Source organism: Aphelocoma coerulescens, chromosome 7 (genome assembly GCF_041296385.1).
Source record: "Aphelocoma coerulescens isolate FSJ_1873_10779 chromosome 7, UR_Acoe_1.0, whole genome shotgun sequence".
NCBI classification, from domain to species: Eukaryota; Metazoa; Chordata; class Aves; order Passeriformes; family Corvidae; genus Aphelocoma; species Aphelocoma coerulescens.
The window spans coordinates 30,007,070-30,019,665 of record NC_091021.1 but is presented as its reverse complement, the minus strand read 5'-3'; the positions used below and the strand labels follow the sequence as shown (position 1 = coordinate 30,019,665).

At 44.7% G+C, this 12,596-nt stretch overlaps 1 protein-coding gene across 17 annotated transcripts in view; it reads right to left on the bottom strand.

Moving 5' to 3' along the window:
• Positions 1 to 12,596, bottom strand: part of KALRN (kalirin RhoGEF kinase) — a 503,525-nt gene that overhangs the window by 316,895 nt on the left and 174,034 nt on the right. For 13 of the 17 annotated variants that reach the window (XR_011152025.1, XM_069021109.1, XM_069021107.1 and 10 more), the window contains one exon: positions 8,338 to 8,412. Coding sequence is in view for 12 of the 17 variants with exons in the window: in XM_069021109.1 (XP_068877210.1) it covers positions 8,338 to 8,412 (75 nt within the window). In the remaining 5 variants the exon portion in view is untranslated. Of the gene's footprint in view, positions 1 to 1,193; positions 1,268 to 2,031; positions 2,624 to 4,373; positions 4,498 to 5,155; positions 5,242 to 8,337; positions 8,413 to 12,596 lie in introns of those variants that run through there. The other 4 variants (XM_069021115.1, XM_069021116.1, XM_069021117.1 and 1 more) reach the window with 4 other exon arrangements.

Here is a 12,596-nt window from a genome sequence, read left to right as displayed (position 1 = left end):
CTCAACAGTTCACCTAAACTGGCCTCAGGGGAGCAGGATAAATAAGGCTCAGGCACAGGGTCAGAAGTTACCAGGACAGACCAGAGAAAATGGGTTAATTCTCATTGGAGGGGGAAGGTTACACGATGACCCAGTTGGAGGTTTCTGGATGATGGAAGGATAAAATAAGTGCCTGGACTGATTCCTTCTAGTCTTACAGCACACAAAAACAAGAAGACTTGGGTAAAATACAATAACCTATAAGATAGGCTAAGTTTAGAGACAAATGTTTCTCATTTCTGATGAAAGTTCAGCTCTAGGGTTTGAGCAATAGAGTGAAATTATTACAAATACATCATACATATTAGAGTCCTTCAATTGCGTCCTTCAACTCCATGCAATCCAGATTACTGAGAAACCCCTAATTTTTATGAATCCCTACATAATTTACAATTTTATCAAGAGCCTGCATAAAGAAACATCAGATTTTTTCTAGAGCTAACCACTGTATATTTAATTCTCCATCAGATTTGCAGAGTTCAGTAACTGGTTTACTCTCTTAAATACTGATAATATGTAGCATTTTCATTACATTTTGTAACCTAAAATCTCAGCTTTTCTAGGCAGACTGAAGGGGGTATTGCCACCATCAAACATGCCTACATAAGGACACTTATCTCTAACAGAGCCTGCTAAGAAGTAGCAACAGACACTAAAAGAGAAGAAAATCTTCTAGCATTGGCTGTGCAGGGACTCTGTCTATACCATTGCTTTTCTTTATTATTATCTTTTTACTGAGGGGAATAATAAAGTACTGAGAGGGGAAGAAGTTCAGTGCAGATCCCACAGTGAGTCACTTAAAAACCAGGAGTAGAACTGAGGTTTTCTGACTTGATCCACTGTGTTAGAGCTTCACAGTGCTTAAGAATCTGTCTCTGCTTGTCACTAATCCACTCAGGGAGACAAATCTTGCCCCAAGTCAGCCATGATCTCCACACCGACTGTACATGCAGTCTTCAGAGAGCTACTCAGCACATTGTTTAAAAGACAATGAAAAGTAGAAGGAAGCCAGGAGTCTCAGTTGCTCTAATCAATAAGTCCCATCTCCTGCCTCCCCCTGGACTCACAGAAATGGGATGCAATAATCAAACATGTCATTAGGTTTGCTAATTACAGTTATTAAATGCTAAAACAAACAGTTGATAATTTCTTACTGTTTTTCAAGTTGGGTTTTCATGAGCTTTGCTCTGATTTAGAGAGGCAAACAGATGGTCTAGTTATTAGTGCTCTGGAAAAAAAGAGTTAGAAAAACACATGTTCTTCAGGGCACAAACTACACTGAGAACAAATATTTAGCCATATATGCCTTGCATTTCTCCTACAAAATCCTTTGCTAATGGCCTTTCCTGTCAGTGGCTTGCTCGCCAGTTCTTCCCATCTCTCTTTCTTCTGTCCTATAAGAACCCATGGCTAAATTCAGGTTTTATTCCCAGAAGTGGGATCACATTATTTTTTCTCCACAAATCATCCAGGGGACATTGCAGTGATGGCACAAGGCAACGTGATGCATACCACATTAAAAGAAAACCTTAAAGAAACCTCAGAAAACCTGCACGCAGGCAGGCACCACAGTCAGTGGCCTTCTGATAACCACTTTTTCAGTCAAGCCTGCAACTAAGAGAAAGGAGACTCCAGTGACAAGATCCCTGCTTTGGCAGCTGCCTGAACACGACACCTCTAACCAGTGGGCCCAAACGTTTCTGCATACAGTGGCACCAAATCCCCACAGGTAAGCCAAGAAATTGGCCACCCCAAAGTGTTAGTGACATGAACTCTGTGTACAGGTTTTACCAATCTCAAGTCCCGAGGCACATCCATCCCATTAATACACAAAAAACTGGAATTCCAGCTATGTGTAGTCCTGTTGAGGACAGGAAATTATCAGTTTCCGTTAATGCAGGCTTCCTGTATACAGCAAATAATGATTTTATCAAGCCCTGTTTTCAAGCTGCATCTCTCCAGTTCTGTCAGCCCTTCCACCACCATCCTTACCTGCTTGCAGTGATCCACATTTAGGGGTTTTAAACCCTCTGCTTCCTTTCACACTCCCTTCATAAGCATGAATTCACAAGGATTAACCAGAGACAGGCAAATGTCCACGCATGTGAAGGTTCCCAAGAACCTTTTCTAACATCCTGCAGCACACCAGCAACGGAAACGGGAGCAGCACACAGCGTCTCTGGCCTCTGTTCAGATGTCTACTGCAGTTCAAGTGAATGCACCGCTTCATCTGACCCTGTAGATCATAAGCTGATCAATCTTTATGTTGTAGACTCTGCTGAGACTGTAAGTGAGTTTCCAGAGGAGCTGAAATAATCCTCATCAGGTATTTCAGTCCAAAATATGGTGAAAAAATGAATTATAATGAAGAGAACTAGGAGACAGACAGAGCTCAGTTGATGTCAGGCACTTCAATACAGTGATAAACAATACACTCTGGATTTCTAAATCTAATTGACAGACTTCCTAGGAAAGGAAAGTATCAAGGAATTGGTATCCAGAGTCTTGAAATAACATTCCTTTCCCTGTCATAGCTGAGCTCTCACTGTGAGAGTCTGCTTGCTACTGGACTTACTGCAAGCAGACTCCTATACTAAAACTCCTTCAGCTTCAAGATAGACTAATTAGTTGCAAGGGTCATACATAGGATTAGCTGTGTGACCACCCTCCAATTCACCTGGTATCAATCAGGTGATTCTAGTGCAAGTGATGGAAATTTAAGCTCCCATAACAAGCCAATTAACACAGCTGCAGTGCAATCAGTGGGGCCTTGATTCTCTGGAGTGCTGCTCTTTGCAGCATCCATGTCTCAGAGTCAATTGCCCAAATCAAATTCTAATGGCAAACTCTTACAACTTTACTTTTAGGGTTAATGATTCCAAAACCAAGGCTAATTGTTCTCACCAGAAGATCACCTGGCAGAGCAGGTCAGAGGCTGGAGATGGGACACCCAGTGCAGCATCTGAAACTGAAGGATCCTGTTTCCTACCAAGTAAATTTGTTCTTTAATCATCCAAAGCCACTGCATGGATTTGAAGAGACCACCTGTTGTGGCTTGTAATTAGTTTTCACTGCTTTATGCAAGTACTTTGGGGTACTTCTTTAATTTTAAATGTACACTGGCCAACAAGCCACAGGGGAAATAATTTCATTTCCCAAAAAGAAAGTTATTATTCCAGCAAGGCATAACTAAGGACAAGTGAGACTCATTAAGGAAGGGAATACCTTCCTATGTGGAAGGCAAAACTTCCAGAGAGAGTACAGAGGAACTTGGTTTTTTTCTCTGGAAGTAGCTGGATTGCTGAGGAATCAGGGGAGCACTTGTATCCTCCTCTTCAACACTGACACTAAAGCTCTCTGCCTTATGCCCCAGCTACAAATAATGTTTGTTGATCTTGTGTCCTCTATTGCAGATGTATGGGAATAGCTGTATGTATGAGAGACTGAACAAAATAAACCCCAAATCTTCTAAAACAAAACACCCCACTGCAAAACCTACTGCACTACAAAACACCCCTCTTTCTGCTGGACAAGGGAAGGGAAGGGAAGGGAAGGGCACGGCACGGCACGGCACGGCACGGCACGGCACGTGGTGATGCCAGTCACTGCTGATGGCGGTACAGACAGACACTCCAAACTCACACCACAGGGCACAGTGCTAGAAGCTGTACAGAATAAGGAGAAACAAAGAGAGGTCAGATACACCCTGATCATACACTCCTTCTCTTCCTCATTTGAGACAAGCATGGAGAAATAGTCAAGGAATGCCATGCTTTTCTAATAGCAGATTTCCCTTTTTTGAAATCTCCATTGATTTCTAACTACACCAGGGAATGGTATAAAATGGAAGATATTTTTCTGTAACAAAATATAGAAGAATTGTTGATGTTTCATTTGAAATTTCCGTTCCAGAGGAAGAGGAGAATGGAAACTTTTAATTTAAATAAAAAATTTTTGTGCAAATACAAAATGTTTACATCATTCACAAATTAAATATTTTGGTTAATTTTATTCCCAACCCAATACAAATTCCAATGTTCACAAATCAGCATTTGAGACCCCTTGAAACAAGGATGTGAACTCTTCCAGTGCCCAGAGGCATTGGGGGTCTCATTTCAACCATCTCTCTGAAGAGTGAAGTGCATCCATTGCAGAAAAAGTAAAAACATGCACCTCTACATGTGGTACCCCTGACACTAAGCAAGCTGTGGTGTCCTTGGACAAGTTTTTGGGAAGGTCAGTGTCTTCTCTGAGCTTTCCTCTTTGATTCATCCTGATGGCCTAAATTTGGTGGAACCTAATTGCAAAGCTGTCCTTTCTTGAGAACTATTTACCTTGAAAATCCTCCTCTGGAAGACCTTTCAGGTCTGCTTTTCCTTAAGGCTCTCAGTCAGGTTCAGACGTTACTGTGACCCAACAACGAGACTGCTCCCAAGACGTGCGGTTGGAGACAGTGGGCTACCAAAGGTTGGAGATGGCTGAGCTGTTACTGCATCCACCTCTCCCTGCTCTGTGCCCTTTTGCTGCCCAAAGCACACAGAAAAACCTCCCACTTTGCAGATACATGCTGGGAGCTCTGCTTGTCACAGCTGCAGTAGCTCACCAGCTTATTACACCCTCTGCTGCTGATTCCTTCGTACTCAACCACGCTCTCAGAAACCTGGCCAGCCTCCTCCTTTGTACTCCTGCCTCGGCAGATGAGCAGACAGTACCTGGATGACAGCAGGAGCCCACGCACCACCACTCTTCCAAGCCCTCCAGGGAGCGGAAGTACCAGGAAGGATCCTGAGAAACTCCTCTGGGTGGGATGTTGGGAAACGCTTTCAGCGAGACCCATGACATCAGTCAACTAACAAGCTTTTTATAGCCTAAGTACATGAAAAGTTCCATGCATGGGAAGGGAACATGACAACACATTCCCTTCCCTCTCTTGAAAGTTCATCCACTTTGTTCTGTACTGCACTGATCAATAGAAAATCTCCCCTAAATATAATCAAGCAGCTGAACAATGTCCCAATTTACACCACGTCTGTGTTTCCCAAGAAAGACTATAAGCCCAGTTTCCAAAATATTTCACCACCTCTCACTGAAAAAAGCACCTAAAATAATCTACAACCTGTTTTACTTCCTCTCCTCAGTGTTCATCTCCTCCTCAGAATACAAAGTTCAGTCTCGGGATTGTAACTCATTCCCTAATGGCTCCCAAAGCCATTCCATTGCTGGAAGCAGCACATTGAACCATCCAGGCAAAGCCAAGATTTTATTAGGGTTTAGACAACAAGCAGGTGGGCCAAGGCCAGCCCCTTGCTTAATCTGCTTCCAGGAGGTCAGTGATGGAAGCAATCAGACAGCGATGGCTGGGATGCACCTCACCCGCAACTGCTCAGTCCATTGCTCTGCATAGGAGCTATGGAATGGGATTTTCAGGCACTCTTTAGACACACATGTGAACTTTGTTCAGGTTCAGTCTAGCTCATACATGAGATCACTGGAAGAAACCAAGAACTAGTTCCAGGAACAAATCTTGATGTTATCCACCACCCCTCAACTTTCCCGCTGTGCAGGGATGCAGATGCAGAGCACCGCGCCCGCTGCTTGCTGCTGGCTCAGCCAGCCAAGGGGAAGTGCCAGGCACAGAGCCCCAGACAGCACTTAGGCTGGATGAATCCATGCCCAGACAGTTAGAGCTGTATGTCAACTCTGAAATTAAGTGCACTTGTGAAAGCCTGAGTGCTCCTCTGAGATGACAGGGCTGTGCAAGCAGGTCCTGTTGTGCCTGCTGTGAAGCAGGCGGCAGCCGCTCTCCCTGCCCTGCCTGTTCTGCCCTTTTGCTTTGCAGGGTCCAGGTGTGGAGCATCCACTGCAACACAAAGCAAAGTGCAGCCCCTGCCTGAAGGGTCTTGTGTGTTCCCTGCAATTTTCCTGTTGAATCACACACAAACAAGCTGGTGAGCCACAGCTGATGAGAAAAGTGATAAACTGTGTAACTGACATGTTCAGCTGAGAGTTTTTGTGTGTGCTGATAAATTCTGCTGGTGTAAGGAGAACCCCCTTGACAACTTTACTGTACTGTTATCGTTAAAATTAACTGTAGTATTAAACTCTGAAGAAGATTCAATAAAACTCTCCTGTTCCTCAAGGAAGCCTGATTAAAACACAATGTGCTCTCAGAGGCTGTGCTAACTATAGAACTTTTTTATTTGTTGATCTTGGAAAGTCCAGGTATTTGATTTTTCTGTTTTGTCAAACATTTTCTCTTCTGTGCTCAAAGCATAGCCTAGGAAATTATTCCATTTTAATTTAAAAGAACCTAGCCATCAGCTGAAATGCTAAAATAATTTTCTTAATCTGCTTTATTACAACAGTCCAGGGGAACACTGGGCAGTACTTACACTCTGGGCTGGAAGGGGATTCTGGGGCTATTGCAGTGAACACCAGCAGTTCAGAGTGCTCTGCCTGCAAAGGCAACTGCTGCCTGTAGTCATTGCATTTGGAGACCATGAAGAGGAGGTGTAAATCCCAGGACCTCTAGCTATGTCAGGAACAGCACATTTTGAGCAGATCCAAGTCTGGAGGCTGGTGAGTCTATATGGAGCAAGCTGTACCCTGCCTGCAGCAGATCATGGTGTGAAAGCCCGGGGGATTGTGTTGGTGCTGCTTATTTAACACCCCCCTCTGCAAGGCAGGCTTGGCACAGGACAGTGTCTAACGAGCTGATGATTTGATGTGAGACCCTCTGGCTCAGAGCTGAACACAGGCACCGTCAGTGGAAGGGGCTACATAAACAATCCAGACAGGTTGTCATTATTAAATATTCCATGAATTACCAAATGATCCTGCAGTCATTCCATGCAAAGCAACAGCAGAAGCCAAAAACTAAATTGCAGTACAGTCCCTGCATAAATTCCTCCCCTTCACTTTCCCAGAGCACCCGGTTCAGCTTTTGTGTCTCAAACAAGTGTGCAGCTACGCTGTGTTTTTATGACTATGTTCCCCTCTTCGGAGCAGTTAAAGCCAACCATGTAAAACATTTCAGGACATTCAGAATGAGACTTCAGTGTGAGATAAAGTGTTCCTGCATGTGAGTATTGTTGGGATAGTTTTGGGTTTTCAGACAAGACTTGGTGTTTCAGAAACTTCCCTCAAACACCTGGATTTTCATGTCATTGATGAGAAAGTTTAGCATTTATAGATCCTCAAATTGTTTCCCCAAGTCACGGCTGGACTCATGATCCCTGGGCCATTTAACTGTTCCTATATGGGAAGGTATCTCACACCAGCTATCAGTCAAGGGGAAAGCTTTTCTTCCCTGGTTGACATCTCCATGGCTCAGCAGGGTGATGAGCCCCATCCTCATGGGCCTGGGGACTCAACTCCAGCACCTGGGGAGAGAGCCAGGGAGGAAGAGTGTGGGCACCTAACAGCCTTGCTGCAACCTCCTCCCTTCTGCAGTCAGCATTACTGCAGAGACGAAGGAAACAAAAAAGTAAAGACTGCAAACAAGGGGATCTGGCTGTTCTTGATGGAGGTTTTCTCATTGCAAGCAGCCTGAATGGTTTGTAATCATCAGAAACGCTGCCACTGGAAATACCCTGGGTTTATGCTGCCAATTTGAGTGACTTCATGCAAGATTATGATTGCTTCAGACTTTCTCTTCCCCCTCTCACTGACAAGTTGTAATTCACACCAGAAGCACTATCATCCAAGCTATTCTCAAAGCCTCTTCCATATTGTCTAGTCCTGATCCACCCCCAGATGCTTAAGATTTGTCTCCTGAATGAAGGCTGTAAATCTTTGTACAGAATGGCAGGAGAACTTTGAGCATCTGAGTTATTATGCAAATGCAGCATCAATGGTACTTTTAACTGCAAGTCGATTGGGACTGTAAATGGAACACCAGTGATTTATGGGTCTGAGTGCTTCCTACATACAGGAATTTAATGCTATCCACTGACCTTGAACCAAAAGCAGGATCCCTGAAGTGTCCTGCATGCTGCTGGACATGTCCAGCTCACATCTGGGCTGGAGCTAAGAAGGTGCTTTTCATCCTACCTGTGCTGCTCATTTACCTGTGTTTCAGAATATGAAGAAAATCAACATGGACCAGTTTCCAATGCCCTGAGTGTTACTGGATAGTCCTGGTCCACATACAGCCCTTTTCTTAGCAAAGAACTAATTTAAGTATTACCAAGTTCAAACATGAAACCGGTCCCTCAAGATTCTGCAGCATCATAAGGACCAGGATGTGGCAGACAGTGTTCATGATGGGCTGGAGGGATCAAGGAAAGATATGCTCACCTGACACAAAGGCCACTTTCTCCTTCAGTATAGGAAGGACATCAGCAGCTTTTAAACCATCATTTCGAAAAGAACCTGCAAAACAGAGAAAAAGAGAAAAGCCACATTAGAAGAGAGCAGGTTCTTGCTCCCAGCTTCATGGACACGCCATGTTTCTCAAAAATCAGACTGGAGAAAGGCTATAAATTACATAAAAGCACCAAGAAACAGACCCAAATGGCTGATGAACAAACAGCATCAACATCAATAGAGATATGTTAATAGAAAAAAATTAAATACAGAGAATCAGCTCATTGCTTTATCCTTCAGAAGTTCTGAAAGATTAACAGATTTCCCACCAAGTAACCAGTTTAATCCCTGCTGCCTTTTTCACAAACCATGCTATCAAGCCTGGGAGATGCCCATCTTGTGCAGTGAGCCAGGAGCTTTCTCCCTTCACTGTTCTCCCTTACCTGTTAGCCCAGGTAAAATTGCAGGGAACATTACAGCACATACACATCCATTTAGCACCAGCCCTTGAGACAGATTTGCACAGGGACTGGCTTAAAAAGGGCTTTTCCCCTTTCCCCCTTTCTGCTGTGCACAGCACAGCTGAGATGGAATGGTTCAAGCTGAGACCACACTCAGAGGGAGGACATGCTCCTTACAAGCCAGCCAAAGCTTTCCCTGGGTAAGGAGAGGTTTGAAGCCCCTGCACATCCTCAGGTAATACATGCTGTTTGATTAAGCATACCTGCACAAGCCATTTGTATTCCCTGAAGTGCCAAATTACTTCAGGTCTCCTAAATGTTCACCCAAGAAATCACAGAATTTTACTCTCTTGGGAACAGAACTGCCCACAGTTTTAGGTGCCAGCAGCATCTTTTGGCTTTGCAAAAGACCAGCAGTAAGGGATCACCCCAGAGTAAGCCAGCCACTGCTATTCCCACAAAAGGTGGGTTTGAAGGACATCTTTGCCGTTCCCCTGAAAAATAAGTCATCCATCATTGGGTAGTGAATAGCCATCATGACAAGTGATCTTCTATGGCCTTAGATCTATTCCAGCTCACCAAAGAATACAACATATATGAAACCCTGTATTTTCTCTTTCTGCCTTTCACAGGCAGGCAGGCAGGCAGGCAGGCAGCAACCACCGTTCTTCTGAGATGGTACCAGGGCAAGAAAGTCTTCTCACTAAGCAGCTTTCTAGAAACAGGGCATTGCTGCAGCCATCACACCCTCCTCACTGAACACAGCAGATGATACCCTGACTGTTTGGGTCTGAAAGAGGGATGGGGGATAAAAGCACCCCTTTTATATTGTCATCTATTGCTCCCAACATGCAGCCTGCAAAGTGGTCCAATCCATGCAGACATTTGGAACAGACAGGATGAAGACCAAATGAGCCATTTTCACCTGCAGCTGAACTACAAGTGTTAGTGTTATTATGGTTGAGTTAGTGACTTTTGCCATTCACAGTTAGATTGTGCAACAAGGATGTCTTGTACACGTAAATATGTCCCTCCCTGGTGACCAAAAGCTACAGCTAACTCTCTTTGTCCCCAGCTGCTCTCAGGTGTCTCCAGGAGATGTGTAAGCTCACCAGCTAAACCTACAGCTAGTGAAAACTAGTAGTCAAAGGACTGAGGTAATTCAGTGTAAGGCCAAGACCAATGTAACTGCAATTTGAACAGGCACTGGAGCACAGTCCCAAGGGATGCCTAAAGAGTGCATTGTGTCAGTAAAGTGTTTGGGGACCAGGGAAATGAGTCCTGATTCCTGAACTCTTTCTGTGTTCAAGTAAGCAGGACTTTGTGCACTCTGTGTTAAATATATGAGACTTTGCTATTAACTTCTCCTCTTGACAAGAATAACCTCTCAGATCCCAGGCTGTGGCTAGCTCTCACATCAAAGGTAGGAACTGCTCAGCCACAGGCAACATTTGGAATTTAGGCAGCTCTGTATATAAGCATCTCATCCAACCATGAAGCAAACAGGAACAGCCAATGTGCGAGATGCATCATGAGGGTTTGAAGACACTCAAGTGGAGTAGTGGGCAAAATTTATCCAGCTGCAAGATCTGCAGTGTCAGTGCAAGTTGAGTTTTGGCCAGTATTTGTTAAATTTGTCAGGAAAATGGCAAAGTCAATTCTTAAGCACCCAACTGTGCAGCAGACAGTATGCAACTGAAATCTTTGTGAGCATTACTAAAAAAAGCCGGTGGGCGTATGTAAAGCACACCATAAGGACTTCTTAGCAAGAACCCACTATACTGAGGGCTGAAGGCCAGTTTCAGACTCTCCTGCAAGGAAGGACTGCATCTCACAGAGGAAATATGCATGGAGACTGGGACAGAAATGTATGACTTTAAAAGATGGTCACCTCCTGAGCTGCCTGCAGGGCAGGCTGCAGGCAAGGGGTTCTTTGCTAACAGCCCCTATGTCCTGACTGTGCACAAGAGAGGCCAGAAAAGACTTGAGTGGGGACAGTGCTGCAGCAGGTACTTTCCCCTTTCTCAGTATTGCCCAGGACAGGTCAAACACACTCCAAAATAAATGGTGAATGAATTGGAAAACTGTGAGCCTGTCCTACAACCAAGGAATAAACAAGAAGTCCCAAGAGCTGCAAAACTTCCCTTGGGATGAGGAAGGAAACTCTGGAAGGCAGATCAGCACCTAAAGCAATACACGGTGCTCAGCCAAGTAGCAGCTCATGACCCACAGATGAGGCCATGGCCAGTGCTTCCAGAGGTTGCTCCAGTTCCTGACAAAATCCTTTCATTGGAGGCTACATCTCAGAGCATGCTGTCAGGTTGCCAGCAAGAGCTGGGGCAAGGTATGCATAAATGGGAAAACCAATGGCTGTAACAAAGACTCCAAAAGCAACAGCAAATCTGTCTCCAGGAGGGCCCAGCATAGCAATGTTGCATTCCCCAGCTTGTAAGTTGTTATAAGCATATCCCTAATGATGCTCATTTTCATCCTATTCCCCAGCTTCTAATACATTTACATTCTAATACATAATAATTCCCCAGTTTCTAATACTTGGTTTGTTTGTGTGCTGGATCCAAGGCCATGTCTGCAGAGCACCATCTCATTTTGCCGGAGAATCCCACGCACACAAAGGCTGTGCTCTGTAGTCTGCCCTACACCTCTCTACTGCTCCTCTCTGACAGCCCTTCTGCAGCAGATGGACAGAGAAGGACAAAGGGATGAAGGAAGGGCAGGCTGAACACTGAGCCATCCTGCCCATTGTCCATGCATTGGTTTGCTGGTTCACCATCCTCATAAACATGGGACTACGCAACAGAGCCCCTCTCGCTTTCTACCTGCATGGTCTGCCAAGGTACTCGAGCACTTCAATCACCTCTTTACCAAAAGAGAGGCACAGAGAGCACAGTGCTGTGACCCTGTCACCCTGCAGCCCCTCACACCTTCATCACATCCTGGCTTAGTGTGCTACTCACAGAGCAGGGACACTATGACTGGCCACAAATTTTTGTTACTCCAGTGACCCAACAAGAAAGCACACCATGTCAGCCTGAGCAGCTGTCAGTATGTGCTCTTGTAAACTTGGAAGGACCGAAGAATTAAGAGTGGATCCTCAGCATGGCTGATTTACGTTTCAGGGCAGAGCAGCATCACATGTGCACAGAACATCTCCTAGCAGGGATTCCCTGGGTGGCAGAAGAAGCTCACAGTTTTAGATGAGATGCTGTAATGAGAAGCCAGATGGGTGAGCTGAGAAGCTTAAGGCATGCTTCCATGGTAAATGCAGCAATTCTGAAATTGAGAAAATTTGTTTTTCCCCTGCACAAATGCCCCAACTGGCCTGGAGAGCTCACTGCTGAAGGACATGGAGGTCAGCAGCTCAAGGGGCTTCCTGAACAGGTTGGAGATCTGCAAACAACAAACATCTCCAGAGAACCATAAAGATTAATAAAATAAGCAAGAGTTTTGGAAAGAATGTAAGCCTACAGACTTTGAAGTGAAAGCCAAGCTGTAACTCTTGGAGTGAAAAATAAATTATCCCCAGAGAGAGCCCTGTGAGCTTTAGTATTTCTTTCTCTAAGCAGAGTGCAGGATCTCTGTTGGAGACACCGTCTTGGGCTAGATAGAGCAATGGTCTGCTCCAGAGTGGCTTTTCCTAGAAAAGCCTCAGTTCTAATCTGAAAAATGCAGCTCTTGGCTTCAAATAAAGATCAGCTGCTGGAAATATGGAAATACTTTCTATACTTAAAAAAAGTATGCGTAGGCAAGAAGAAGGCCTCCTGTCAGAGC